The sequence below is a fragment of the Lontra canadensis genome, unplaced genomic scaffold (assembly GCF_010015895.1).
Source record: "Lontra canadensis isolate GAN:19392208 unplaced genomic scaffold, GSC_riverotter_1.0 scaffold220, whole genome shotgun sequence".
Taxonomy (NCBI): Eukaryota; Metazoa; Chordata; class Mammalia; order Carnivora; family Mustelidae; genus Lontra; species Lontra canadensis.
Window position 1 is genome coordinate 398,607 of NW_022631214.1, and position 27,466 is coordinate 426,072.

Genomic DNA, 27,466 nt, shown 5'->3' on the forward strand with positions numbered 1-27,466 from the left:
GGCTCCCTGCCAAGCAGAGAGCCCAATGTGGGGCTCAATCCCAGGATCCTGGGATCATGACCTGAGCTGAAGGCAGAGGCTTTAACCCACTGAGCCCCCCGAGGCGCCCCTAAAATAATTATTCTTAAATGTTAATACAGTAGGTCTCCTCTTATGTGTTTAAGATTTTATTTTTGAGTTATCTCCACACCCACCATGGGGCTCAAACTCACAACCCTGAGATCGAGTCACATGTTCCACCAACCACACTGCCCAGGTACCCCTTTAAGATCTCTGATGAGAAGATGACACACAGCCTGTGAAATACCTCAGCCCTGAGTGAACTTCACAGTCGGCACACTGCGGCTTCCCAGTGACCGTACACACCCCCAAATCCGGGAGTGGACAGCCCAGCTCGACTGGCACATGGCACGAGAAGGGCCGTGATACAGACAGAAGGGCCAGGCGATGACGGGCGGCTGCCCAGGTAAACTAGGCTTCTCTGAAGCGTGGGCTCACCACCACGTTCACGCCTGCTCACCACCAAGGGACAGGTCAAGGCACTCCTGTTCCTCCCGCAGATGTCCTCAAGCCCCGTCACCAGACGCTGGGGTTCCACGAGTCCCGGTCCAGAATACCCAACACTCCTGGTGGGGAGAGCCAGGAGCTGGCTCCCAGAAGCTTCTTCAGTAGCTCACCTTGGATGGGCTCAGGGGCCCCGCAAAGGCTCGCAAGGTCAGAACAGGGTCTCTGGGGCCGCCTCCCCCGTGGCCGATATGAGAGGTTTCGGTCGTCTGGTCTGAAGACCACAGCTCCCCAATCACAGGAGATGATGTGTCCTCGGCTCTCAGGAGCGGCACGTAGTAGTGGCCTGGGAGAAGGAGACCGCGCAGGTAAAGCATCTGCTTGGGTGGGGCCCCGCGTCAGCGACTGCATCACCGTCACCAAGGAACGCCAGGGGCTTTGCAAGCGATCAGTGAGGAAGAGTGTGCAGAAGCTCCGAGCCAGAGCTTCTGGGCGAGAGGCCAGTTTCTGCCAGACCCACTGAACTAGCCCCACGTTCTTCCTCCCCTGGAGGACTGAAAGGAAGGAAGGGGAGCAGGAGACACCCCTCTTTAGTCCCACATACTCTGTGTGTCAACAAGATTAGCAGGAGAGGGGGCCTAAGATCCGTGAAAGGAGAGACAGGCCATGGTGCAGAAGGCGGCACCCGGAAGGGCTGACAGGGTGCTGCTGACGAGCCGAGCCAGCGCCAGACCAAAGGGCTCCTTCCACCCTCTGCCCTGGCAATGTGCAGGCTGCGCTTGGGGGGCGGGGACCAGAGGGACCCACCATACGGGATCCCTGCAGAGATCACGGGGTGATGCCGTGAGCAACAGTCTGACGACAGACAACCTGCCACCCCCAGAGACGGTAAAGGCTTCCGAGGAGGGATTATGTGACAACAAGTGGCGTGCGAGCTGGGGGTCCAGGAGCAGGAGATCACCCTGAGAAGGGTTGCCACCCTGACAGCGGAGCTTGCTCCCGCCGTCTAAGGCCAGGCTCGCGCAGTCCAGGGCCTTCCCAATGGCGGTCCTCACGGTCCACACGCCAGGCCCCACCTTACCCTGTAAGTACTCTCTAATGCGCTCCTTCAGTTCCACAGACTTATTTCTGCTTCTTTCACAAATCACCTGTTTTAAAAAGACACAGTATGTAAATAGTCTATATCTTAATTTCTCACATTTTCTCACTAACATAATTTTATAAAAGCAACTTTTAAAACTAACAAAGCAAGGACTGTGTCCTAATGCTGAAAACCTCATGAAGCCCACAATCAGAAGACATGTGCTGAACAAAACAGTCTTTCTTCCAGAATGTTCTGTGAAAGCTGAAGGGGTCAGGACGAGAACAAACTCTGCGGGTGAACTTTATTTGTCTTTCTTCGTGCTCAACTACACACTCCAGTTTTCTGCCGGGAGAGGCACGATTGGTCAGGGCAGAGACAGGCCGACAGGCCACTAATGTTTAGCAGCAAGAGCTCCCCGGCCTGGGCCTGTCCATGGCTGTTGTCTGGCTCGATTATAGCAGAATTCCTATTTAGCATGCCACACAGTGTTTTCTTCTTGCTACTACAGGAGTCAACTTTCCCCCTTAGAGAACTGTAGCAAAAAGAACATTTTTGCTAGAATAAAAAACCAGTACCCTTCAAAAAAGGAAGGAGCCACAAAATTGCCATCTCCCGCCAGCCTGTGAGAGAAAACAACTCTACTGTGTCCTGTCAGCAGCGCCAACTTATTTTTTTAAATGTGTAACTGATTGTGACAAATGGCAAATGCTTTAAGAATACCCCTTAACGGGGTGCCTGGGTGGCTCAGTGGGTTAAGCCTCTGCCTTCAGCCCTGGTCATGATCCCGGGGTCCTGGGATCGAGCCCCACATCGGGCTCTCTGCTCAGTGGGGAGCCTGCTTCCTCCTCTCTCTCTGCCTGCCTCTCTGCCTACTTGTGATCTCTGTCAAATAAATAAAATCTTAAAAAAAAAAAAAAAAAAAACAAGAACAACCCATGAGCTGCTGAGAACGAATGACCACCAGTTTCAGGAAAATAAAATCAGGAAACATGGGCAGTTTACTCCCTCCTGATTCTACAGAACCGTCTTCTTCACGGTGCGTCTTACTCAGCAATCATGGCTCTAAGGTGCGCCCACGAGGCAAACACGTTCACACAGTCAGTACTGTGACTTTACAGTAGCTATGAATAAGACTACGAGTTCACATATTTTCATGCCTAATACTACAGGAACAGCATTTTAATAGATACTTACATCTTCAGGAGTTTTATCATACTTATTCCTTGGATTTTTTACAATCAAAGGGTGTGAAGAAAGCACGTTGACCACATCTGCATTCCCAAACTTACAAGCAAAGTGCAATGGCGTGTCATAACCCTGAGAAACATGCAGAGAAAGAGAGTATTTCTTATTTATGTTTGTTTCATAAGGTTGTTTACGATAAAAACAGGTATTTAGCAGAACAAAACCCCTCAAAATCCGAAGACCATAAAAAGACACTGTTACTCTCTCTGAGGAATGACCAGCGCGTCAGCACGTGCCCACTCTAAGCCAGGGCTTGAGGCCAGCCCGGCGCCCCAGTACTGTTGCCAGCTCTGGGGGGCCCAGGCCCAGGGGGAGTTTATAAATGAGCAAGGGCAAGATACCTGCTCAGTAAATGGCGGCTTTAACAATTCAGGGCCCAGTACAGTGCTATATAATCGATGCTCAAAAGATGAAATAAACAGGGGCACCTGGGTGGTTCAGTCGGTCAAGTGCCTGACTCGTAATTTCCGTTCAGATGATGATCTCAGGGTTGTCAGACTGAGCCCACGTCAGACTCGGCGCTCAGCACGGAGTCTACTGGAGTTTCTCTCTCCCTCTCTCTGCCCTTCCCCCACTTGTGCTGTTTCTAAATAAATAAAAATAATCTTAAAAAAAAAAAAGGTGAGATAAACAAATGGAGGCAACACCCAGAATAGAACAAAGTCTATGAACGCGGTCTGTACCAAAGAAAACTCTCTAGCGGCTAATATCTAGTAAATGAAACTCTCCACTCCTGACCCTGGGATGCTTGTCAGGCTCTCACTTGCCCTTAGTGGCACCCCTCCCCAGATACCTTCAACTAAGGCCTTAAGATCCGTGGGCCTTAGTGTAACAGCATCCTGTGACCAAGAGCTATAGAGCAAATCACTTCTGGGTCCCCTCACTCGAATGACCACAGGCTCAAATGGAGCACAGCCAAAACAGAACCCATTCACGTCTACCAGAGCTGGAAACACAGCCATGCAGTCCACCTGTGATGACCAAGCACGGCAGATCCCAGCTCTGAAGTCCCTGGGAGGTGTCTCTGCCCTCCACATGCTACATATGCCTGCCATCCCCTTAGTTTCTCTTCCAGGCTGCCAAGACTCCTCATGGACCTTGCTTCCTGCACTCAAACTGTCAGCTTGATCTGACCGATACTGAATGACCAAGTAACCTCAAGGCAGCACCCATCCCCTGCTCCACACCCTCTAGGACCATCTCACCATTTCTCACACTGCCCACGTGAACCTGGAAAAGTCTGGGTGCCTGCCTACAGCAGCCCTCTCTAACTGCATCCCACCCTTTTGTCCAGCTTGGCAAACCTTCTCAACTGAGGGCCAGAAACCGAACATTTAGAATGAGCAGTGCTGTGTTCCAATAAAGCTTTATTTACAAAAACAGTCTGTCCTTTGCTAGATCTGCCCTGGTGCCTTCTCCAAGTTACGACTTTGATTCACAGTCTACCTGAGACAACTCCAGATCCGTGGCCCAAACTCTAATAGCCTGACCTCCCCTGCCAGGCCTGCGGCAGTGGGAGACAACAGTCACTGCAGATCGGGGTCAATGTTCTCACTCATTCAGAGCATCCAACCTCAAAGGGACCTCAACACCACTGTTCCTTCCGGCCATGGCTCTTTTTCACGCCACAGAACGTCCATCTCTGACCTGCTTCCGAATGCGCACACCTGACCGCAACCTCTCTCCTCACCCCTGCCGGAAACTGCTGCTCCCGCACAGACAGCTGGGTCCGGGTTCTCTTGACGTTGCCAGCTGGCGCAGCCCTGCTTCTCACCACGCTGGTCTGCGGTGCCTGTGCCTTCGCACGTGTTTGTGGCCAACAAATGAACTTACTCCGACTCTTCGTGAGTTATGGTCAAAGACGGCCTGTAGCGCCCAGGAAGGGGTTAAGTGGCCCCCGTGCACGTGCATCTGCGCATTTTCTGTGACTACTGCACGGACGTCAGGGAAAACTGTGTTTCTCTCTCATATTTTCCAAGTCACACTTCCTGACTGAACTAATCCAGTCAGGAAGGCTTCCTTACTGGGTCTGTGCACCCTTTGTTTTAACGGACATCACTCTGGTTTTGCTCCTTTGTTTTCACACTTACTGTTGCTTTCATATAATCATTGTTTTCTTTTACTTCCTTCTATAATTCTGCTATCTTGGCCAAGTTTATCTTTATTCCCCCTTTTCTCTCTTGTTGATTTAAAAGTTATCTTGGGGGGGGGCGCCTGGGTGGCTCAGTGGGTTAAAGCCTCTGCCTTCGGCTCAGGTCATGATCCCAGGGTCCTGGGATCGAGCCCCACATCGGGCTCTCTGCTCAGCGGGGAGCCTGCTTCCTCCTCTCTCTCTCTCTGCCTGCCTCTCTGCCTACTTGCCATCTCTGTCTGTCAAATAAATAAATAAAATCCTTAAAAAAAAAAAAAAGCTATTCTTGCTGGGTGCCCAGGTGGCTCAGTCCTCAAGCGTCTGCCTTGGGCTCGGGTCATAATCCCAGGGTCCTGGGATCGAATCCCACACTGTGCTCCCTGCTCAGCGGGAAGCCTGCTTCTCCCTCTCCCACTCCCCCTGCTCGTGTTCCCTCTCTTGCTGTGTCTCTGTCAAATAAATAAATAAGTAAGTTAGTCTTGCTTTGCAATTCTGAAGTTCAACGTGTCACATTCAACACATTGTCATGAAACAGTGGTGCCCCACTCCAACATGCTTCTGTTACTCCCTCTCCTGCCAACCACAGTTTTTCAAACTCCTAGGCTTGCTCAGAGCTTATAATCCTTGGCTCTAAGCTATCACGGGGTTCTGTCTTATATAAACAGGTAAAATGCTTCTGTTTGAGGGAATTTTTACATAAGCGCGTGCACCATTGAAAAACAACCCTTTGACATTTTTAACTCTACAGGAAATATTCCTATTATTAAGTGAAAAAAGAAAAAAAGGTAATATGTAGATATCTAGAATAAAAAGTACCAAAACCCCTTTAATTCCCTCTTTCTTTAGGTTCTGACACTGGCTCATCCTCCCATCAAAGCCCAGCTCAGGCCGCTCTGGAAGAAGGCCGGGAGGGACCTGTCCTCGCACACAGCTGGGACGCTGGTCGCTCTGCCCGGTGGGGGGTGGGTGGGAGGGAAGGACTCTCGCGTGTAACTGGATGTCGCCCACCCCTTCGTAAGCTGGCCAAGCGCCATCGCCGCGCACCTCCCGCCCACACGCCGCGGGATGCAGCGGACGCTCACGGGGGACAGCCGCGACGGGCGAGGACATCAGCGGGGCCCGCTCACCGCTTTGTCCGGCGTGTTCAGGTACAGGTCCACGATGTAGCAGATGCGCTGCTGCAGCATGTGCGGCTCGTCGTCAGGGTACATGAGCCGCATAAACTCGGGGTTCTCCAGGGTCTCCAGAGTCAGCTGGCAGATAGAAGCCTGGTTCTCTTTGGCAGCGACATGCATGACGTTGTACCTACACCCTTCCTGAAAGAAAAGTGCGCATTCTGAGCGTCGTTTCTGTGGGCCGCGGCTGGTCGACGCAAGAGCCCTTGGAGCAGGCTTACCTGCACGATGGTCGGATTGTCCCCAGAGCCGATCAGGTACCGGGGGTTACTCCAAGTCAGATCCGAAAAGAGGTCTTCTTCTCCCTTCTCCACAGCTTTTCGAAGTTTGGCAGTGAGATCTTGAGTACGGGGGGTTTTGTAACTGTTTGCTCGTTCTCTGTTGATAGTTTCTGACTCTGAGGAGTACGTGGCATCTGTCATTAAGAGACAGAATTTAAGAACGTTGAATTTCATAAATATTTTCTCATCGCCCTCTGTGTGCTACACTGAGGACAACGAAAATCTCTCCCACGGAAGCTTAAAACCTAGTTGGTAGTAACAAGAACGAACCAGTTCGCATGAACAGCCGAGGGGCACACGTCCCAGCCAGCAACGTGGCACAAATGTCACTACAACACGAGCCCAAGCACAGAAGGACCCGACTGGACTCTAGCTGCAAAAGGTTTTGTGAGGATGGATAATGGCACAGCGGCTGCACCTACACAAGAACTTCCGAGCACACAGAACACTCCCACAGAGGCAGAGTGAGCCGAAGTGATTTTTGTTGTTGTTTGGTTACAACCACCTGGGAGTGTCTGCAACAGTCTCTGGAGGGGTGTCTGCACAGACCGCAAACTGCCCAAAATCACCCCGGTTCTCTCTAAGAGGCACCTGTGTCAGGCCAAGTTAGGATGAAGGGAAAGCAGCAGATGGGGCCTTCAACAGAAGGCCTAGGTCCACAAGGAGAAGGTGCCTTCCCCAGGAGTCCCAGGCGGCCTGGGAAACAGGACACCTGTGAGCCCCTGGAGGGGACAAGACGGACGCTAGGCGAAAGTCAGAGGCTGCCAGGATTCTGCACGGTGCTGACGGAAAAGGCCTCTCACAGACCCTGGTTTGCAGCCGGAGCGGGTGAGGTCAGCTCTCGGACCAGACAGGTCGTGCAGGTGAGCTCGACTTCTGCAGACTGTCTGGGTCAGAGCAGGCGGCCCAAGCCTGGAAGCAGGTGGAGCTTCAGCGGGGAAATGGCTGTCTCAGCACCTAACAAACCCCAAGTCCCACGGGCAGCAAGGAGAGACGGAACAAGAGGAGCCCAACAAAAGGACCAACCGTGATCCTCCTGCTGCTTCTCCCTTGGCCTTGCCAGCTTCAGGCCCTGGAGCAGACGCCTGCCCGCTCAGTGCCCCACTGCCTCTCTCCTCGGGGTCCTTCTCAGACCAGGCGACTCACCCATCCTCCACGGCCTGGGCCGTGGCTCTCTACTCCCGTGCAAATCAGACTTCTCTCAAAGGAGAAAACCAGTTACAGTCCACGGGGAAGACAACACAGAAGACCTGGGCCGCAAGGACAGTAACACCCAGAAATGAGCCGCCACATCACTTACCTTTCACTCCACCGCTGCCGAAGACCGATGTTATTTTCACAGGAGAAAGGGGTGAAGAGGCTTTGCTTGGAGAAGGAAAATAATCACAAATTCCTCTAGCAAATTTCTCAGCATCTTCTCTACTTGAAAAAGCTTTAAATCGAGATCCTTTGATCATTTTGACAGCTTGCAATGCTTCCTTTCTATCTTCATAAACATGAATCCTTTCTGCATGGGAAAAGTAACAGGAAAATTAGGAGTAACCAGAGGCACCGTCACTTAGTTCACACCTGAAGACCATGGGTTTCATGATAAACAACTGTTACCCAGTTGTCTGATTTTTCTCTCATATTAATATTTCAGATTTTTTTCTTAAAGATTTTTTTCGGGGCACCTGGGTGGCTCAATGGCCATTTTTTAATCTTTTATTTTCTCTTTTAAGATTTTATTTGACAAAGAGAGAACACAAGCAGAGGGAGAGGCAGGCAGAGGGAGAAGCAGGCTCCCCACTGACAGAGAACCCGATGCAGGGCTCAATCCCAGAACCTTGGGATCATGACCTAAGCCGAAGGCAGAGGCTTTAACCCAATGAGCCACCCAGGCACCCAAAGATTTTATTTTTAAGTAAGCTCTACACCCAACATGGGTCTCAAACTCACAAACCCGAGATCAAGAGCTGTACACTCCACTGACTTGAGATAACCAGGTGCCCCCAATATTTCAGATTTTTAATCTTGAAGAAAAAGGGCCTTAGCCAGTGAAAAAACATGATTAATAAGCTTGCTCATATGTGTGGACATGGATATAAAAATACGTTATTTTGTACACACGTTTAACTTTACATCTAAGAATACTATTTCATATTGAAAAATAAAATTCCTGGATTAATGCTCTAAATAAAAATAGTAATAAAAGCAAGTTAACAATGATGACTATGGGGAGCCTGGTGGCTCAGTGGGTTAAGCCTCTGCCTTTGGCTCAGGTCATGATCCCAGGGTCCTGGGATTGAGCCCCACATCGGGCTCTCTGCTCAGCAGGGAGCCTGCTTCTTTCTCCTCTCTCTCTACTTGTCAAATAAATAAATAAATAAATAAATAGAAATTGCATCATGACCATTTCCAATGTCACTAAACCTTTAAAAAATTCTTATGGTTGAACAATATTCCATTCTACTCATGGTACATAATATGGCTAACAAATCTATTTTGGGTATCACCACAAATGACATCACCATAATGACAGTCTATAATTTTTTAAAAAAATATTTTATTTATTTATTTATTTGACAGACAGAGATCACAAGTAGGCAGAGAGGCAGGCAGAGAGAGAGGAGGAAGCAGGCTCCCCGCTGAGCAGAGAGCCCAATGCGGGGCTCAATCCCAGGACCCCGAGATCATGACCTAAGCCGAAGGCAGAGGCTTTAACCCACTGAGACACCAGGCGCCCCCCAGTCTGTAATTTCTGACAGTCTCATCAATGTTAGGCTTTCATTAATGCTTTCCAGTGCTACATCTACTTTCTGATTTAAAATTTAAATTAAATTTAAATTTAATTTAAATTTTAAATTTAAATTAAATTTAAAAATTTAAATTGAATTTAATTAAATTTAAAATTTAAATTAAATTTTAAAATTTAATTAAATTAAATTTAAAATTAAAATTCCAATTCTTTGGGGTTCAGTCAGTTAAGTATGTGACTTTGACTCAGGTCATGATATCAGGGTCCTGAGATACGGCCCTGCATCTAGCTCCCTGCCCAGCAGAGAGCCTGCTTCTCCCCTTTTCTCCGTCCCAACCCTGGCTCACACTTGCTCGCACAGGCTCACTCATTCACACTCTCAAATAAAACTTTGTTTTACAAACTGCAATTCTCTGACGCTGAAAACTACTCATAGCTGCACAAGCCATTTATATTAACACAAAAGTGCTCAGAGTCTGTTGAATAAAAAAAAAAGGAGGGGGGACACCTGGGGGGCTCAGTCATTAAGCGTCTGCCTTCGGCTCAGGTCCTGATCCCAGGGCCCTGGGATCGAGCCCCGTGTCGGGCTTCCTGCTCAGCGGGGAGCCTGCTTCTCCCTCTCCCACTCCCCCTGCTTGTGTTCCCACTCTCATTCTCTCTCTCAGTCAAATGAATAAATAAAATCTTTTTTAAAAAGGAGGGAAATAATCAAATGATAGCTAGCCAAAACCATTTGTAAGGTGAAGCATGTCTTACAGAAACCAATTTTCTTCATTTTAAAAAATTCACATATACATTTACAAATAACTCAGCAGAGTTCTACCTAAAAATGTTAACAATGATTCACTTGGGGTGGATGAGATTATGGTGATTAAATTCTTTTCTTCTCTGAGGTTTGAGATTTTCATAATCACCCCCCCTGCTGCCCACAAACCACTGCAGAAGAGACACCAGGTGCTCGTTATGCTACCATTTCTCGCTGGGGTGTCCTCATACGCCGGGCACACCCCATAGTACAGAGGCGGCTCTGCAGACGCCCTTGCCACGGCTTTGTGGCTGCCGACCCCGGTGGTGGCATTGAAGGGCACGGAACAGGTCTCAGACGTCACGACATCTTCCTCCGGAGGATTCAAGCCCACGCTGTAACCAAAATCTCTGTCTTCAGACAAGCCGACCTGCTCAGCCTGACTCTCTACAGCAGACTTCGACATCTTCTGTGCATCTTGGCTCAGAGCAGTGGCACTTGAGGTGTCGCAGCCAGGAGGATGTGAAGGCAGCGTTCTTCCGCGCTCTAATAAGGCCTGAGCCAATTTTTTCTCAAAAATGAACCTTGTGGTAGAGGTAATGGGTCCACATTTCAATCCAGCTTTCACAATTTCTTCTCTAAGGTCATCGGGATTCAGGAGTTTCAGTCGCGCCAAGATGGCGTCCATTGTCATTTCGCCTGGACCCAAGACAACAAAAATCAAGGTGATGGCTTTAAGTACATCTTTTCTCATTAACAAAACAAAACAACACAGCAGCAGCAAAAAAGCTGGCTTCAGTTTCATTTCAATCCGGTGTTTCTCCAGATTTTTTTAGTCTATACGCCCTCTATGAGAACTTTCTGAAGTTTTTGGTTTAAAAATTGATAATAATCTAAACAAAATTAGAATAAGCAATTTCTGGTTCATCTGGATAAGGATGTTAGAACTGGTCCTATTCCATGATACAATCACACTAACATTCCAGGAAAGTAAGCATACTGGGGAAACAGGCATGCTCACTTGTTGCTAAAGGATAATGTGGAACAAAGTGAACGAAAAACCCCATTAAAACTCCAACTCCAGAAATACAGTCTACAGATATTTTATACTTTATTCCATAAATAAAGGGGATCTATCCAGAGATTTAGCCAAGGGAGCCACAAAGATAACTCTTAGAGTCATTCTGCTAATACTAATAACAAGTAGCTAATGTTTAATGTTTTGGGTCTTTTCCAAGAGCCTGGCTCTAGTATAGAGACACTACGATTTTTCCGTGTGGCAGGTTATAATTACTACGCACCCACATTTTACAGATGAAGAACCTCGATCACGGAGACACTAAGTAACTTATTCAAGTTACACAGCTACCCAGCAAGCGGGTTTGAGCTACAGCAAGAGCTTTGATCCATACCTTTGGAGAAAGAGTAGTTAAACCTAGGGATTACAGGTTTAAGCACGGTTTAAGCATGGTCAGCAACAATTGGGAAGAAGGTAAGAAATAAGGGGGCACAGACTAGTGCTATCGTAACAGGGCTGGAAACAGGGCTGGAGATCTTAAGGGTGGATGTATCAGATGCCACAGGGAGGGGTTTGAGGAACTGCAGTCAGCCTAGAATAACATCCAGATCTCCAGTCCAGACGCCTAGGAGTGACTCCTGAGACAGAGAATCCTAGACACAGACAGATGGGAGACTTGGGCATTATAGCGTCAGAAACACCTTACGGCCACCAACTGGGCATTTCAATTTTCAAGTCCAAGACTTACAAGTTCAGAGTGGGTAAGAGATCTGTGACTCATGAGCACGTGGATGGTGATTATAATACACCAGGAATAACAAGGAATAAATACAAAGGATTAAAAAGATAGGAAAGAAAAAGAGAAACTCCTAGAAGGGATGAAGAATTACACAATGTATCAATGAAACCAAGGAGTATACAGTTTTAAGAGGTACTGTCAGATGAAATGATGGAACATTCAAGATTAACTTTAAATTACTCTAGGGGTGGGATGCCTGGGTGGCTCAGCGGGTTAAGTGGCTGCCTTTGACTTAGGTCATGATCTCAAGGTTCTGGGATGGAGTCCCACATCAGCCTCCTTGCTCAGCAGGGAGCCTGCTTCTTCTGCCTGCTTCTCCCCCTGCCTGCCACTACCCCTGCTTGTGCTCACTTTCTCTCCGACTTAAAAATAAAAATAATAAAGTATTTTTTAAATAAATAAATTACTCTAGGGATGCCTGGGAGACTCAGTTGGTTAATGTTTTTTTTTTTAATATTTTTATTTATTTATTTGACAGACGGACATCACAAGTAGGCAGAGAAGCAGGAAGAGAGAGAGGAAGCAGGCTCCTGGCTGAGCAGAGAGCCCGATGCGGGGCTCCATCCCAGGACCCCGGGATCATGACCTGAGCTGATGGCAGAGGCTTTAACCCACTGAGCCACCCAGGCGCCCCAATGGTCAGACTTATTTATTTATTTATTTATTATTATTTTTTTTTAATGGTCTGGCTCTTGACCTTGGCTCAGGTTATGATCTTGGGGTTGTGAGATCGAGCCCCATGTGGGGGCTCTGTGGTCAGTGGGAGTCTGCCTGAGTTGCTCTCCCTCTAAAGTTAATAAATAAATCTTTTAAAAAATTAAAAAATAAATTACTCTAGCAGGAGAGCAAAAGGGAGGGCAGTGACAGATAAGATTCATAAGATATTAATATCTGTTGTAGCTAGATGATGACTACAAACCAGGAATTCATTATATTACCCTATTTCTATGGATTTTTTATTTATTTTTTATTTTTTTATTATTTACCTTAAGTAGGCTCCACACCCAGCATGGAATTCGATGCGGGGCCTGAACTCAAGACCCTGAGACCAAGAGCCAGAGCTCAACCAACTGGGCCTCCCAGGTGCCCCTGTACACTTTTTTTTTTTTATTTTAATGCCACCTTCCCCCACCCAACTCCAAGGTTTCAAAAATGGCCGTTCCTTATTTGCAAAGGGGATATTAGCTTTTTTTTTTTTTTTAAAGATTTTATTTATTTATTTGACAGAGAGAGCGAGCGAGCAAGCACAAGGAGGCAGAGAGGCAGGCAGAGGCAGAGGGAGAGGGAGAAGCAGGCTCCCCGCCGAGCAAGGAGCCCAATGCGGGACTCGATCCCAAGACGCTGGGATCATGACCTGAGCCGAAGGAAGAGGCTTGACCAACTGAGCCACCCAGGCATCCCGGGGATATTAGCTTTTTAAACAATGAACGTACTGCACAGCCCCAAAAAGCTGCCAAAGAACTTGGAAGGGGGTGGCCTTTGACCCAAGACTCTACCCAGGGAGCGCACCTAAGCAGATTCCCGCAGCACCTGGACACAGGAGAAATGGAGGTGGCTCAGGGACAGGAAACTGATGTAAAAGGCACAGGGTAGGGAGAAGCCATGCGCAAGGGGTCAGGACAACGGGTGTAGAAGCCCCGAATAAACAGGGGCTGCCTCCGTTCCTACGAGAGCAGTTTTCCTACCGTTTCCGTGTCTGTGTGCCACATCTACCTTCCTAACCCGGCTAGTCTGAAGGGGGTTCTGTCCTTGCAGCCAAGCAAGCACCAGGCAGAACGAGTACGGCACGTCACAGCACTAACCATGGGACCTTGGACAAGTTGTGCAAACTCCAAGCCCGTTTCCTCACCTATAAAACGGACACAATAACAGCTCTACTTCTTAGGCGGCAATGAAAATTAGGTAAAATAATACCCGTCAAACCTGTGCTGCTGTGTTTGACACTGACAAATTACACTTAACAGTCAGTTCTGGTTACTAAGTTATCAACTAACACAGGCTTATTAATCTAGCACAACACAGAATCTACTCAAAGTCAATCTGAATAAAAACAAAGACACGGTTTTAACACACTGTCATTAATATTAGGAATACAATATACAAAACTGAACAAAAGGAAGAATAAAGCAGAAACTAATGAGCTTGGGAAACTGTTGGGGGTGGAGGGTGGAAACTGACAAGAGGAACTGTCCTGAGGGCCAGCCCAAAGAGAGGGCAACACTGTGACTTCCTATGTTCTGACTTTTAGGAACATGTTTGCTTCACTTACTAAAAAATAATTTTAAAAAAGATGGGGGAAGGCCCCCCAGTGGAAGACAAACCAGAACAAAAGAGCTCCACTGCATTGCAAGTTAGAAACGAACAGGTGGGAGAGAACTGACCTAGTAAATGAAAAGCACTATGTGGCCACGCATGCTACAGGCCACAACTCTGCAGCTACTCTATGCCTACTCTAGGAACCAGCAGGCAACCGGACAGAGAACGGCTGAGGAAAGCCAGTTCCTCCCCAGCAGAAGGGAGCTACAAGCGAGGGGAGGCAGAGGCCAGAACAGGGGTCAGCAAACCTCCATAAAGGGCCGCAGACTGAGGCTGAAGCGCCCTCCAACACTCACGACAGCCCTGGATCCAGTAAGACTCTCCAAAAACAGGAGAGGCAGGGCTTGGCTGACAGGATGTGGTTTGCTGCCCCGCCGTCTAGAATCCAAAGTATCCGCCCAACCCTGACGGACTGAGCACAAAGATGACAATGTGGAAACCCAGTCGGGTGCACACGGTGAATATGGAACGCTTCCAGGCCGTCCCGCTTACAGTGCTGATGTAAGATACTAACGTCGGGGTCTAAGGGAACACTTCCCTGGATCTAACTTTTTATTTGGAAAAACTGATAAACTCAAGTTGAAAACCAGTATGGATGGTTCCTGGCGGCCCCACAGGTGACATCTTACACGCTGCAGTGCGTCAGGAAGCTGACAGGGGCCAAGCTTCGCCACGGCCTGCATCACTCTGCTGTCTTTGCACGGAATCCCATGACCGTCTAAATTCATAATCAGGGGCGCCTGGGTGGCTCAGTGGGTTAATCCTCTGCCTTCAGCTCAGGTCATGATCTCAGGGTCCTGGGATCGAGCCCCGCATTGGGCTCTCTGCTCAGCGGGGAGCCTGCTTCCTCCTCTCTTTCTGCCTGCCTCTCTGCCTACTTGTGATCTCTCCCTCTGTCAAATAAATAAATAAAATATTTTAAAAATATAAAATAATCTAGGGCGCCTGGGTGGCTCAGTGGGTCAAAGCCTCTGCCTTCGGCTCAGGTCATGATCCCAGGGTCCTGGGATCGAGCCCCGCATCGGGCTCTCTGCTCAGCGGGGAGCCTGCTTCCCTTCCTCCCTCTCTGCCTGCCTCCCTGCCTACTTGTGATCCCTGTCTGTCAAATAAATAAATAAAATCTTAAAAAAATAAAATAATCTAAATAAATAAATAAATAAATTCATAATCAACCACTTGACAGTTCCACCATATCGAAGATCTCCTGCCGCCCCTTACAGTCACACCAACCTCCGCCCCGTCCCCAAACCTTGACTAGCACTCATTTATTCTCTATCACTGTAATTTTTCAAGAATGTTATTATAGAGGTGCCTGGGTGGCTCAGTGGGTTAAAGCCTCTGCCTTTGGCTCAGGTCATGATCCCAGGGTCCTGGGATCAAGCCCCACATTGGGATCTCTGCTCAGCAGGGAGCCTGCTTCCTCTTCTCTCTCTGCCTGCCTCTCAGCCTACTTGTGATCTCTGTCAAATAAATAAATAAAATCTTTTTAAAAAATGTTATTATAAATGGAATCATACAATACACATCCTCTCACACTGTCTGTTTTCACTCAGCATAATGCCCTAGAAACCAGCACCTCCTTCCTCTTCACCGCTGAGTAGTGCTCCAAGGTATGAATGTGTCACAGTCCCTTTAGCCATCCAGCCCTCGGGAGACATTTGGGCTGCTTCCAGTGTTTGGAAACTATTAGTACTTACAAGTACTCACATATGGGTTTTTGCGTAGAAATAAGTCATTTCTCTAAGATAAATACCCAGGAAAGCAGTGCACAGTTACGTTTTTGAGCAACTGCCAGACTGATTTTGGACTGGCTGAAGCTTTATTATTTCTACCAGCAGTAAATGAGACACCCAGTTTTCTCAGCATTTCCACCAACATTTGTGGTATTTTAATTTTAGCCATTTTAATGGGTGTAATATCTCATTTTAGGTTTAATTTGTATTTCACTATTGGCTAGAAAAGTTGAGCTTCTTTTCACATGTGCATTTGTGTCATACTCGTTTTGCAATTTTTTATAAATCTGAAATGACTTCAAAACAGAAAATTAAAAATTAAAAAGGAAAGTTTTATTAAAAAAAAAAAAAAAAAAGATACTCCAGGGGCGCCTGGGTGGCTCAGTGGGTTAAAGTCTCTGCCTTCGGCTCAGGTCATGATCTCAGGGTCCCGGGATGCCATCTGGAATCTGGCTCCCTGCTCAGCATGGAGTCTGCTTCTCCTCTGCCTGCCGCCCCTCCTGCTGTGCTCTCTTTTTGACAAGTAAATAAATAAAATCTTCAAAATAAAAAAAATCCAGCTAAAACTGTCTTAAGGGGATGAGAGAAGGCCAAGCAAGCAGCAGCCAACGGGATGGGGGTCAGCTGGACCTGGGGTCCACAGGCCCGCCTTCCCAGCTGGTCTCTGCCTCCCACCTGCGTTCTCAGCCAGAGCTGAGCCTTCCTGGGACGGTCCCCTCAGCTGCAAACCAGGACAAGAGAAAGAAGTCACCCCTCTGGGCCCTGATAGCCCTGACATCCCACGGTGGGCTCTTCAGCTTCACTGTCTGCTCCTAGAACCTCACCCTCCTCTCAGAGTCCTAAGGAACCCAGACTTTGGCGCAGGAGAGCCAACTAAGCGTGAAAGGGTCCCGAAGGCCCGCAGGGCGCGCAGCATCCGGTGAACCCACCGCCGCGGCGCACACAGGACAGCGAGGCCACCGAGGAGCCGAGCACAGGCTGCAGGACCCCGCAGAAGGGCCCATCAGGACCCAAACAAACCCACACTGCGCAGACAAGCCGCCGCAGCTCCCAGCTTTCCCATCATCGGAACGTTGAAGACGCCCGACTTTCACTCTAGGTCTTGTCCCGGAACCCCAGATTCGGGCCGGCGAGGGAGGGGGCCGAGGCCCGGGGAGGGGAAGGAAAGAGAGGGGCCGGGCGACGGGAGGGGAGGGGGCCCCGGGAAGTGGGGGGGGGGCCGGGACGGCGACGGGAGGGGCGCGGGCCCACCGGCGCGCAGGCCTCACCTGGGTCTAAGGCCGAGTTCGTGGCCGCGCCGGGCGGCGGGGCTGGGGGTCCGCTCCGCCCCAGGCCCCGCGGCCGCTTCTCCAGCCGCCGCACCAGCCAGCGCACCGCGATGAGCAGCACCGAGGCGCCCAACAGCTCCCAGACCAACGGCGCCCACTCAGCCGCCGCCAGCCGCGGCCACAGCATCGCCACCGCCCGGCCGCCGCCGCCGCCGCTGTGGAGGAGGCCGCCCGCCCGAGGACCCCGCGACCCGAGCTGCCCGCGCCACTGCCTGACGGCGCCGCACGCCGGGGTGGCCGGTGCGGGGCCGAAACCAAATGCGCGGGCCGGGGCGCTCGTCCCCGTGCCCGGTGGCCCGGCAAGGGAGCGCGGCCGGGGACCCAGTCCCTGACGGCGCGGGGCAGTCGAGGGCGCCTTCAGGCAGTGGCGCGGGCAGCTCGAGTCGCGGGGTCTTGAGACGGGCGGCCCCCGCGGCCGCGGCGTGCTGCGAACTGGGGCTCCCGGAACCCGCCGGGGAGAGGGGAGGACGGGAGGGCGGTGTTCGAAGGTCGGGTGGGGGTCTTGAGGGCTGGGTTCGGAGGGTGGGGGCCGGGGAGAGGCCGGGTGGTAGGGGGTCAGGGAGTCCGGGGAGCGGGGTCCGGGGGACGCGGGCCGGGGAGAGGGCTGGTGGTAGGAGTCTGGGGGGGCGAGGTTCGGGGGCAGGGTTCGGAGGCGGGGGGCCGGGGTCCAGAGGGTGCGGTTGTGGGGGCGGGCGGTATAGGGTCCAGGAGGCTGGGGAGCGGGGCCTGGGGTCAGCCTGGGGCTCTGCCGGCTGCCGGACGGCTCCGCCCGGCCCTGCTCGCGGGGTCCTCCAGGCGAGAGTCGGGATTTTGTTGGTTCTCCTGGACACCCTTTGGGACCGCGCTCTTTTAGAACAAGGTTCCGCACGCCTAAGTAAGCAGGAGGCTGGGTAGCTGCGGCCTGTGCTCAGAGACGTTAACCGTGCAGCTGGCCTCCCCCAGCGGCAGTCCTCGGGGCGCGGAGGGCTTCCGGAAAGAGTGGGTGCGAGCAGCTGTGCCAGAGGGGTCTGGTCAGGCTCCAGGCTGCGAGATCCCACTCCTCCCACTCCTCCCACTCGGGCACAGTCATACAAAGTAGCCTGGGGGGCTGCAGGGGCTGAGGGAAGCACTCTCTATGCTTGTCAAAACTCTCGGGCATAAAAAGGGTGAACCTCACTCATACATTTCTTTTAATGGGAAAAAAAAAGAACAAAACCCTGAAGAAATGTGACATCCTTAGTAAAAACATTTAATGGGGTAGTACTGACAGCATGTTGGGCACAAAAGAAGAGTCCGTAAATTTGAAGGTGAGTGGAATGCAAATTAAAGCCACAATGAAACACTGCTTTTCACCCACCAGAATTGTTAATTTTGGTGAGAATGTGGAATAATTGCGGCATTCTCATAGAGCGCTGGCAGGAGTTAGGGGAGTTAAGCACTCTGGAGAACAGCGAGGCAGTTTCTCCCAGACTTGGACCTCCGCTGCTCTGTGGCTCAGCAGTGCAGTCCTAGATATGAAGGTGGACGTCCACACCATGTTTGTAGCAGTCCCAAACAGGAACTGCCCAGGTGCTTGGATAAACGCCAAACTGTGGAACTCTCACTTGAAATTCCTACACTAGGGCGCTTGGGTGGCTCGCTTGGGCAAATGCCTTTGGCTCAGGTCATGATCCCGGAGTCCAGGATGGAGTTCCGCATCAGGCTTCCAGCTCCATGCGGAGTCTGCTTCTCTCTGATCTTCTCCCCTCTTGTGCTCTCTCTCCCTCCAATAAATAAATAAAATCTTTTTTAAAAAATTGCTATGGTGCATACTATATTCAGCAGTAGCACGGATTAATCGGAGAACCATACTAAGCTCAAGGACCGCCCCCCCCAAACGTGTGCGCTGTACAATTCCACTTGTAAGAGGCTCAAGAACAGCCAAAGCTTGTGGTGACAGAAATCAGAGCAAGATCCAAAAAGAAAAAAAATCAGAGCAAGGGCCCCCTCTGAGTGGGGTGGTTAGCATGAGAGAACCGGTACCATGAAGGAAAGTCTCCATGTCTTGCTTCCGTACACACTGGTGGATGGTTATCAGAACTCACCAAACCACAGACACTGAAAATCTTTTAGTATAAATTTCGTGTATACTTTAAAAAGGAAAGGGTGCCTGGGTGGCTCAGTGGGTTAAAGCCTTTTCCTTTGGCTCAAGTCATGATCTCAGGGTCCTGGGATAGAGCCCTGCATCAGGCTCTCTGCTCAGCAGGGAGCCTGCTTCCCTTCCTCTCTACCTGCCTCTCTGCCTGCTTTTGATCTCTGTCAAATAAAATCTAAAAAAAAAAAAAAAAATGTTATTTGAGAGATCAGGCATGATGGGGCTAGGGCAGAGGAAGAGGGAGAGAGAATCCCAAGCCAACTCCACGCAGGGCTGGATCTCACAACCCTGAGATCATTATCTGAGGTGAAATCAAGAGCCCGACGCTCAACCAACAGTCACTCAGGGCCCCATGACCTTTTTACAGCTGTGCGCCATGGCATGGGCGAGAGCACCCGACTCCAGGCCAGACGGCCTGGGCTGCTACCCTGTCTGCCCCCGACCTGCTGGGTAGCTTGGGGTGAGTTACTTAAGTGCCCTGTGCTTCATTCTCCTCAGTGGTAAAATGGAGGGTGATCATCACCCGTCTCAGGGGCGCAGACAAACACACGCCAGTCCTTGCTACAGAACTGCCAAACGGGCTTGGTAACTGTTAGCTATTACTGCTTCCATCGTTCACAAAGCCTAAGTTATCCACCCGTGCCTCCCCGAGGTAGCAGGGTCCTCCCCTATCATAGGGGTTTTGCGATAGCAATCACAAATCCCAATAGTCTGGAGAGGAGAGGCTGTGGGCAGCAGCAGCAATCCTCCGCTTTTTAATGACAGAAACTCGCAGCTGTCACTACATACAGCTGTCGAGCTAAAACTCTCATCCTGCGTCCCAGGGACTACGGGGAGGCAACGGACAATGGTCTGCGGAACTGGCGAGCCGCGCCCTTGAACGAGGGCACAGACATGCCTTCCAAGGGCTCTCCTGTCCCCGTGGGAAAGGAAGACAGGAAGTTGGGGCCTGGTGCTGCTGTCCTGGGCCACAGGAGGAAGTCACAGATTATGTGAGCTAGGCGGCACCACGAAACTGCCACGATGGGTCCCGTTTCTTCTCTTGGGCTGCTGTGTGAAAGAGAAACTTCCCTTGTTTAAGCCACTGAACTTTGGAGTCTCTTAGAGCATCCTACCTGCCTAACCAGTATGTTGATACCAGGATCTTCTGGGACTCCAGCAAACAAGAGGAATCCTACGACGGCAGGATCCTCCTCAGTACCATCTAACTCGGACTACACTTAAAGTAAGAGTGGGGTGATCATGGGAAATAATTCTGATGTCAGGAAGCCAGTCCTGTTACTGACCACTATTTAGCGCTGAGCTACAAGTGAGAGAACTTGAGATGTAAATCCTTGCAGGTAGAAGTGGATTTCCAATGAATAAACCAGGAAGAACTGATTGTCTTTTCTGAGAGGAACAGGTTTGACCGAATTCCTAATGGTAGTCTAACTCCTATCCTAATCCCTACCTCCTTTTCAGATCCCAGATCACGAGAGGGTCAGGGATGGTATCCGTCAACGACTGAGTGAAAGTCTCGTTTTCACGTCGTGAGTATCCTTCAACAGGGGAAGGGAAAGCATGTGCAAGTCCAGCCACATATGATGTTACTTGTCGTGGGGGTCTAGCCAGGAAAGCAGCCCATGCCAGGTAGTCTGGGAGTGACAAGGGACAGTCACAGCAGGCAGCAGCTGGAACCCTTGGCAGAGGGCACAGCAGAGCCCAAAAGGTAGCCTTGCTGGCAAGGGAGCCTGGCAGTTTCACATGCAGATTAGCAAAAACGCTATTCTACACAAGACAGTGCAATCCTTCTGAATTTCCAGAGGTCTTTAATAAAGGGCATTTATCCCTAGTTCATAAATATGCTGTTTGATGTGTCCTGCCACCATTTCTACACCAAATTAGCAAGGAAGAAAATCCAACTGGTATTTCTTTACATATGTCTCCAAAGTTGCTGACTTTAAGGCTCATCTATTCGATGAAACTCACTTGCTGAGTGGGATCCACAGTACTGTCCTCCAGCTCCTGATGCCCTCTAATCTCGTAGGAGAAAAGGGACTATCCCAAAATTACTGTTTGCCTTAAGCGTAGTTCCCTATATGTGAACGTACACAGGGAAGGAGCGCTGTGGGTTGGGGATTAGGGAAGGTTTTATGAAGGAGATGAGCTAAGTCTGCTTTCTGCTCTTGGTCACATCCTTTGGGGACCATGAGCGAGGTGCTGGAGTCTCCTGGGAAAGCCCACACCCCTTCCGAGGTCCACGGATGTGGGAGCTGAAGCTGAATCCTCAAATGCCACCAACCAGGCTTCTTCCCCCTGGAGCATCGTATCTCTGGTATCAAGCCTAACTGCCACATCTTGTGAGTGAAGCCAAAGCAGGGGTGGCACTAGGAACAGGAAGGAGTCCAGATGCCCCAGCAGGGCACAGGGCACTCCTAAGCCTACTGGTCATGGTCTCCAGAGGCTTGAGAGAACCAGGTTTATGTCTTGCTCCCGTTTGCTGCCATGTGGCCATCCTCATGCTGTCGCCAGGGTGGGGCGTTGTGCAACCGAGGTCAGTGCTCTGGCCCAGAAGGGACACCCCTGCAGGCCATCTTGCTGGCCCTAATGCGCCAAGCTTCCTGCCCCACAGCAGGCACCTTCCGTACCCCCCAGAAGGCAGGGGAGGAGGAGCATTTGGTGGAGAGCACCAGTGCTTACCACAGAACTCCCAAATGTTGACTGGACTAAGTGGGACGGGTTGATTTGGGCCAGACTGCAGACCGTGCGACAGCCACACCGTGTGCTCGGAACTCAAGCCAACGTCCACCGCGGACGGGAGTGGAGGAGGCTAGTACAGGGCTGGTTCCGGAGCCAAGCCAGGCTCTCGGCAGACACGGAGAAAGGAGGGGGCACGAAACACACTCAGGAGCCATAAGCATGGCTGACCCGGTGAGGGACAAGGATGTTGAGGATGGCAAACCTGGAGGGTTCAGAGACCAGAGTGACTGTGTCACTACCACGGAGAAGCCGGTCAGGGGAAGGTGCGGTTTTCTGGATGAAGAGGAGGCAGTCAGCTTTCAACACCCCAAGGTTTAGGTATTAGGAAAATCCCTTTCAAATACCCATCGAGTCTTCCCAAATGCACATTTAAAGCTCCCAGGCACCTGAGTGGCTGTCGGTTGAGTGTTCGACTCTTGATGTTGGCTCAGGCCATGACCTTGGAGTCCTGAGATCAAACCCCGTGTCTTCGCCAGGCTCTGCACTCAGGGGGCAGTCTGCCTGGGATTCTCTCTCTCCCTCCCCTCCGCTTTCTCTCCCAAATAGATCGATCTCTGGGACACCTCGGTGGCTCAGTCAGTGAAGCATCTACCGTCGACTCAGGTCATTACCTCAGGGTCCTGGGATGGAGCCCCGCAACGGGCTTCCTGCTAAGCAGGGAGCCGGATTCCCGCTTCCCCCTTTGCCCCTCCCCCTGCTTGTGTGCAAGCATGCACAATCTCTGTCAAAGTAATCTTTGAAAATAGTAATAAAATTTAAGAAAAAAATAAAGCTCACAAACAAAATGAGGTGTCCTGTGAGATACCTTTAAGCTGGCTCCCATTCCCTGCTCCGTGGAGTCGCGACCCAGACTGTGTGAAAAGCATGTGGACCATTTCCTCCGGCGGTTCCCAGGCCAGACGGAGGGCCGAGTGGATGAGAACTTTCAGGGGCTTCCCAGAGCCATTGCCCTCCCGCCGCAAGGCTGCCGTGACCCACACACTTCCCACCCGACCAGGAAGCTCGCTGTTGGAAAGGAACGTCTCGGTGCTGTGCTGCTTCCTGAGCCCTTGACCAGCTCAAGCTCCCGGAGTCAAGCTGGAATGCGAGAAGGGCCCGCCCCACACCAAACAGGCCCACTCCCCAAAAAAGGAAGAGCAACACAGTTTAGTGCCGCCCATCGTTTTCAGGAAAAGACATCACCAAAGTATACTTGCTACCAGCATTTGCACCACTCGCAGGCAAGTGAGAGCAGGCACAAAGGGCAAACCGGGGCTGCTGCTGCTGGTTTTAGACGCCGCTGATGACCGAGAATTCCTTCCCGTCTAGGAAAGGCCGGCAGGTTCTCCCAGCAGCTCGTGCCTATCCACCAAACCGGACAGTAGCGGCATCAACAATCCTGTTTGAATTTCTCACAGTCTGCACGAGGTAGGAGATGTCTGGCTGACCTGGTGGCTCCCCCTCAGTGGGAAGACGTGGGTCCTTTCCTCAGCACAACATTCCCGCTTGCCATCCCCCAGCCGGGACCCAGCCGCTGCCGACCTGTGCCCAGCCCCTCGTGACCACCCACTGCATGCCCGCAGAGGGCGCAGCAAGCCTCGAAATGAAATCCATGCATGCGTTCATTGAGTGCTCACAAAGGTTTAGCAACTTTACAGAGGAAAGGAAAAGGTTCGGGGGCACAGAACCATTCCTCTCCTGATCACTGTTGAGAAAACCAAGATTGCAGCCTCCCCATTTCAGGGAGTTGGAGCGAGAAGGATGAGAAGGCGGTCAGATCTTCCCCTTAGGCTGTGCAGCGCCTGTGTCCCTGGCCCCTGGTTATGGAAGCGGACCAAGCAGCGGCCCAGGAAAGAACTGCATAAAGGCTACCACAAAGCCACATTCTGGGATCACTAGTTTACTTCTTGGCTGCACAGTTTTGTCATGCTGGTCATTAATAAGAACACTTAACGGAAGACCTTCCATGTCCGGCTAACTTTTTTTTTTTTTTTAAAGATTTTATTTATTTATTTGACAGAGAGAGATATCACAAGTAGGTGGAGAGGCAGGCAAAGAGAGAGGAGGAAGCAGGCTCCTTGCTGAGCAGAGAGCCCGATGTGGGACTCGATCCCAGGACCCCGCGATCATGACCTGAGCCGAAGCCAGAGGCTTTAACCCACTGAGCCACCCAGGCGCCCCCCCCCCCCCGGCTAACTCTTTTTGATCAAAACGAGAATATGGGGGGCACTTGGGTGGCTCAGTGGGTTAAAGCCTCCGGCTTCGGCTCAGGTCATGATCGCGGGGTCCTGGGATCGAGCCCCGCATCGGGCTCTCTGCTGGGCGGGGAGCCTGCTTCCCCCTCTCTCTCTGCCTGCCTCTCTGCCTACTTGTGATCGCTGTCTGTCGAACAAATAAATAAAATCTTAAAAAAAAAAGAATACAGATGGAAGAGGGGGAACTGGGCCATGATGTGGAGGCTCAGAGAAGTACTTACGGTCTGGCTGCTGTCAGCCGTTACAGTCATGGGGCCCAGCGGTGAAGGCAGCCCCCCATACAGGTACATGCTCAGGGACATGCCCGCAGGCCGGAGGGCACCTGCCCTTGGTCTCTCTGACTGCTCAGCAAAATTCTTCTCCTTCATACCCACCTGTGTGTAACAGCGGGCGCAGCGTGGGCTGGGGGAAGGGCACGGCTAACACACTGCCATTCCTCCGCTGTGGTCAAAAGCAGCACAAGTTAGATTTCACACCCATCTGAATCTTTTAGCAGAACAGTAAAGTGCTCTTTTAAGACAAGCAGTTAAACAGTTTATAACAACACGAAATAAAAGTTACTCCCAAATATGGCAAAATATATATATTAAAATAAGGCCCCCCAATGAAATATGAAAATCTTTAACAAAAAATAGTTTATTGCACAAAATTTAAGGAATTCCCCAGCACACTTAAATTTATAAAAAAATCAACATGCTTTTTAAAGTTACAATTGTTGTGCATGGTGACACCTTTCCCCTAACGGCCCCGACCTGAGGACTCCCTTTCATGAGAAAATTTTTAACAGAAATGAGTAACTTAAAAGCCATCCAGTTTTCTAGATCCTCTACAACATTACCCTCAAGGATCCCATTATAGCCTGAGACCACCACACAATCAGATTTGCCTGGAACGTGTTTGAGTAAGGCTCAGGACGTCTCACACGTCACAGCGTTCTTGAGGAAGGCTCCAGGACATTTGCTTTCAGACACGCTGGTCCCTTTCACTACTAGAAATCTTTACACAGGACATTTCATTTCTACTTGAAAAGTTACTCACAGGAGTAGGAATAATGCCATGGCTTCTGTAGTAAGTATCCCTACACCAAGAAAAGTCTTCCAACGGAGAAAGAATGTGATGAGAATCTTCCTAGCAGGTCTGTCCCATAACCTGGACCCAGGCCAGGGAAAATGTCACTTTCACATCCTGTCAAAATGAGGCCTGTCATACCTTCCAAACAGTAGAACAAAACCATGTAAACCCATAAGATCCGCGGCATCTATCCAATGTGTTCCATGGAAGTCAGTGATAACCACACTGCAACAAGCCTTTCCTTGTAACGTAAGAGAAACAAGAAATGACATCACGAACTGTCCAATCCAGCGTCCTCTGCAGTGAGGGCATGACATACACAGTCGCCACACAAGACAAGTGACACACACAAACATGACATAACAGCAAGCCTGTTCTTACAAATACTCCAAACTGGACTACTGTTTTCCATGAGTAAATCCCAAATTCACACGTTCTGCCCACAAACAGAATATTTCAAATGATACTCACTGCAGAACATAGCCTGGGAGGTAGCAGTGCTAATCAAGTCCCTCAGAGATTGAAAAATAAGCCTCAACAAATCAGAAGCAGGGGATTTCAAAGTCCAGCTTCCTCTCTCAGGAGACTTGTTAAGGAACCCCAAAGCCAGTGTCAGGGGCCCTTGAACAAAAGGGCCCCGGGTCAGGTGCTGCAGGCCACACAGGTGACATCGCAGCGCATGGGGACAGCCAGGGAAGTCAGACCAAAGGCAGGCTGGGTGATGACAGAACGGAAAGATGAGGTGACGACAGTGGCATAGGATGATGTCGGGAGAGCAGGGAGCACTGCCGCTGCGGGCCAGCACACGCCCCCGCGTGCACAGGCACCTACACCCCCCCACACACAAGGCACACACGCTCGCGTGTGCGCACAGACACCTGTGCCCACCCACACACACACAGGCACATGCACCTGCCCATGCCCACACATGCACAAGGGACACACACCTGTATACGCCTACATGTGTGCAGACACACCCACCCACACGTGCACAGGCACGCACCCACACACAGCAAGCAAGTAAGACATGAGGCAAACAGGGTGAGGAACAGAAATCTGCTTTCACTTGAGGATTATTCAGAATCCGTTTGCCCTCTCCTAATGACAAATGCACAGTGACCGGCTCTCACTGGGAGACCGCCAACAAGCAGCAGTGGGAAAGTAGCCGCAGCGTGAGGCTGAGTGTCAGGTCTTGGTTTGAAAATTAAAACTGAGGATGAAACACCCCAAATAAATAAGAATGTAAATTACAATTTTTCTTTTCTAATGGTACAAAAACAATTTTGTCAAAAACAATTTCCAACTTAAGATGAAAAATAGGATATATTTATAATGAAAAGTCTTCAAGTATTATTTCAAGATTAACCCTGTACAAATGATATATACTTCAGAAATTTCAATACTTGCTAGGGAATTTTTTTTAAACACTAAGCATCTTTGTGGTTAACGCTACTTTATCAATTAACCTTCTGATAGTGTAAGAGAAGACAAACGGCTTGAAAATACCAAACCGTTTTCTCCACAAGAGAGACGTTAAGAAGCCAAGTCAACAGATGCAAATCTGGCCTGATCAGTACCACTTCCGACTTCATCCTAAGACCCGCAGATCTGCACCAGGGGCCTCTCTTCTCTAACTATGGTAACTATCAGCTTGGATTTCCTAGCCAACGTGGCCAAGGGACAAAGTTACAGCCCTCACGGGTCAGACAGTCAAGTAAATCTCCCAGGCTCAGGGAGCCGGCTTCTGAATCAGACTCTCACCTATAGGAGAGCTCAGGAGGCCTCCACCACCTTCCCACAGAGATCACCTGCCCCTGCTAGAAATCCCTCCAGATGAGAGGTTACAGGGCCTCTGAAGGCTGTCACCACGAGTACAGCATGTCCCCTGATGACCACACAGTCCCCGATGGATGGATTTTCATGTGGGCACGGTGGTGGGGCAGTTGGGGCAGGTGGGAGGAGGCCTGGAGAAGCCTTGCGCCTGGCTCGGAGCCCTGCAAGAAGCCCTGGTCCTTTTTCCCCACCTCTCCTATGACCTCTCCCCAAACATCACCCATGTAGGCCAGTGTGCGGTCACTGGTAACCTTGTGGCCACTAGGCCCGCCCAAGGGACAGCCAAGGGGAGTGAGGCCGGGCAGCATCAATGGTCAGGTGGGGGTGGAGGTGTGCACTTAGGACGAGGCTCTCAAAAATAAAGTGAAACTGAAACAAAA

At 50.4% G+C, this 27,466-nt stretch overlaps 1 protein-coding gene across 2 annotated transcripts in view; it reads right to left on the minus strand.

Moving 5' to 3' along the window:
- The window catches only part of ANKLE2 (ankyrin repeat and LEM domain containing 2), a 21,927-nt gene extending 4,683 nt beyond the window's left edge, over positions 1-17,244 (minus strand). The window contains exons 1-8 of one of the 2 annotated variants that reach the window (XM_032849193.1): positions 17,037-17,244; positions 10,128-10,601; positions 7,721-7,927; positions 6,361-6,536; positions 6,092-6,280; positions 2,783-2,905; positions 1,586-1,652; positions 678-850 (exon numbers count right to left, since the gene is read on the minus strand). In XM_032849193.1, the coding sequence (XP_032705084.1) occupies positions 678-850; positions 1,586-1,652; positions 2,783-2,905; positions 6,092-6,280; positions 6,361-6,536; positions 7,721-7,927; positions 10,128-10,601; positions 17,037-17,223 (1,596 nt within the window). In that variant the 5' untranslated portion in view covers positions 17,224-17,244. Of the gene's footprint in view, positions 1-677; positions 851-1,585; positions 1,653-2,782; positions 2,906-6,091; positions 6,281-6,360; positions 6,555-7,720; positions 7,928-10,127; positions 10,602-17,036 lie in introns of both variants that reach the window. The other variant, XM_032849192.1, reaches the window with a different exon arrangement.
- Between the last annotated feature and the right edge of the window lie 10,222 nt (positions 17,245-27,466).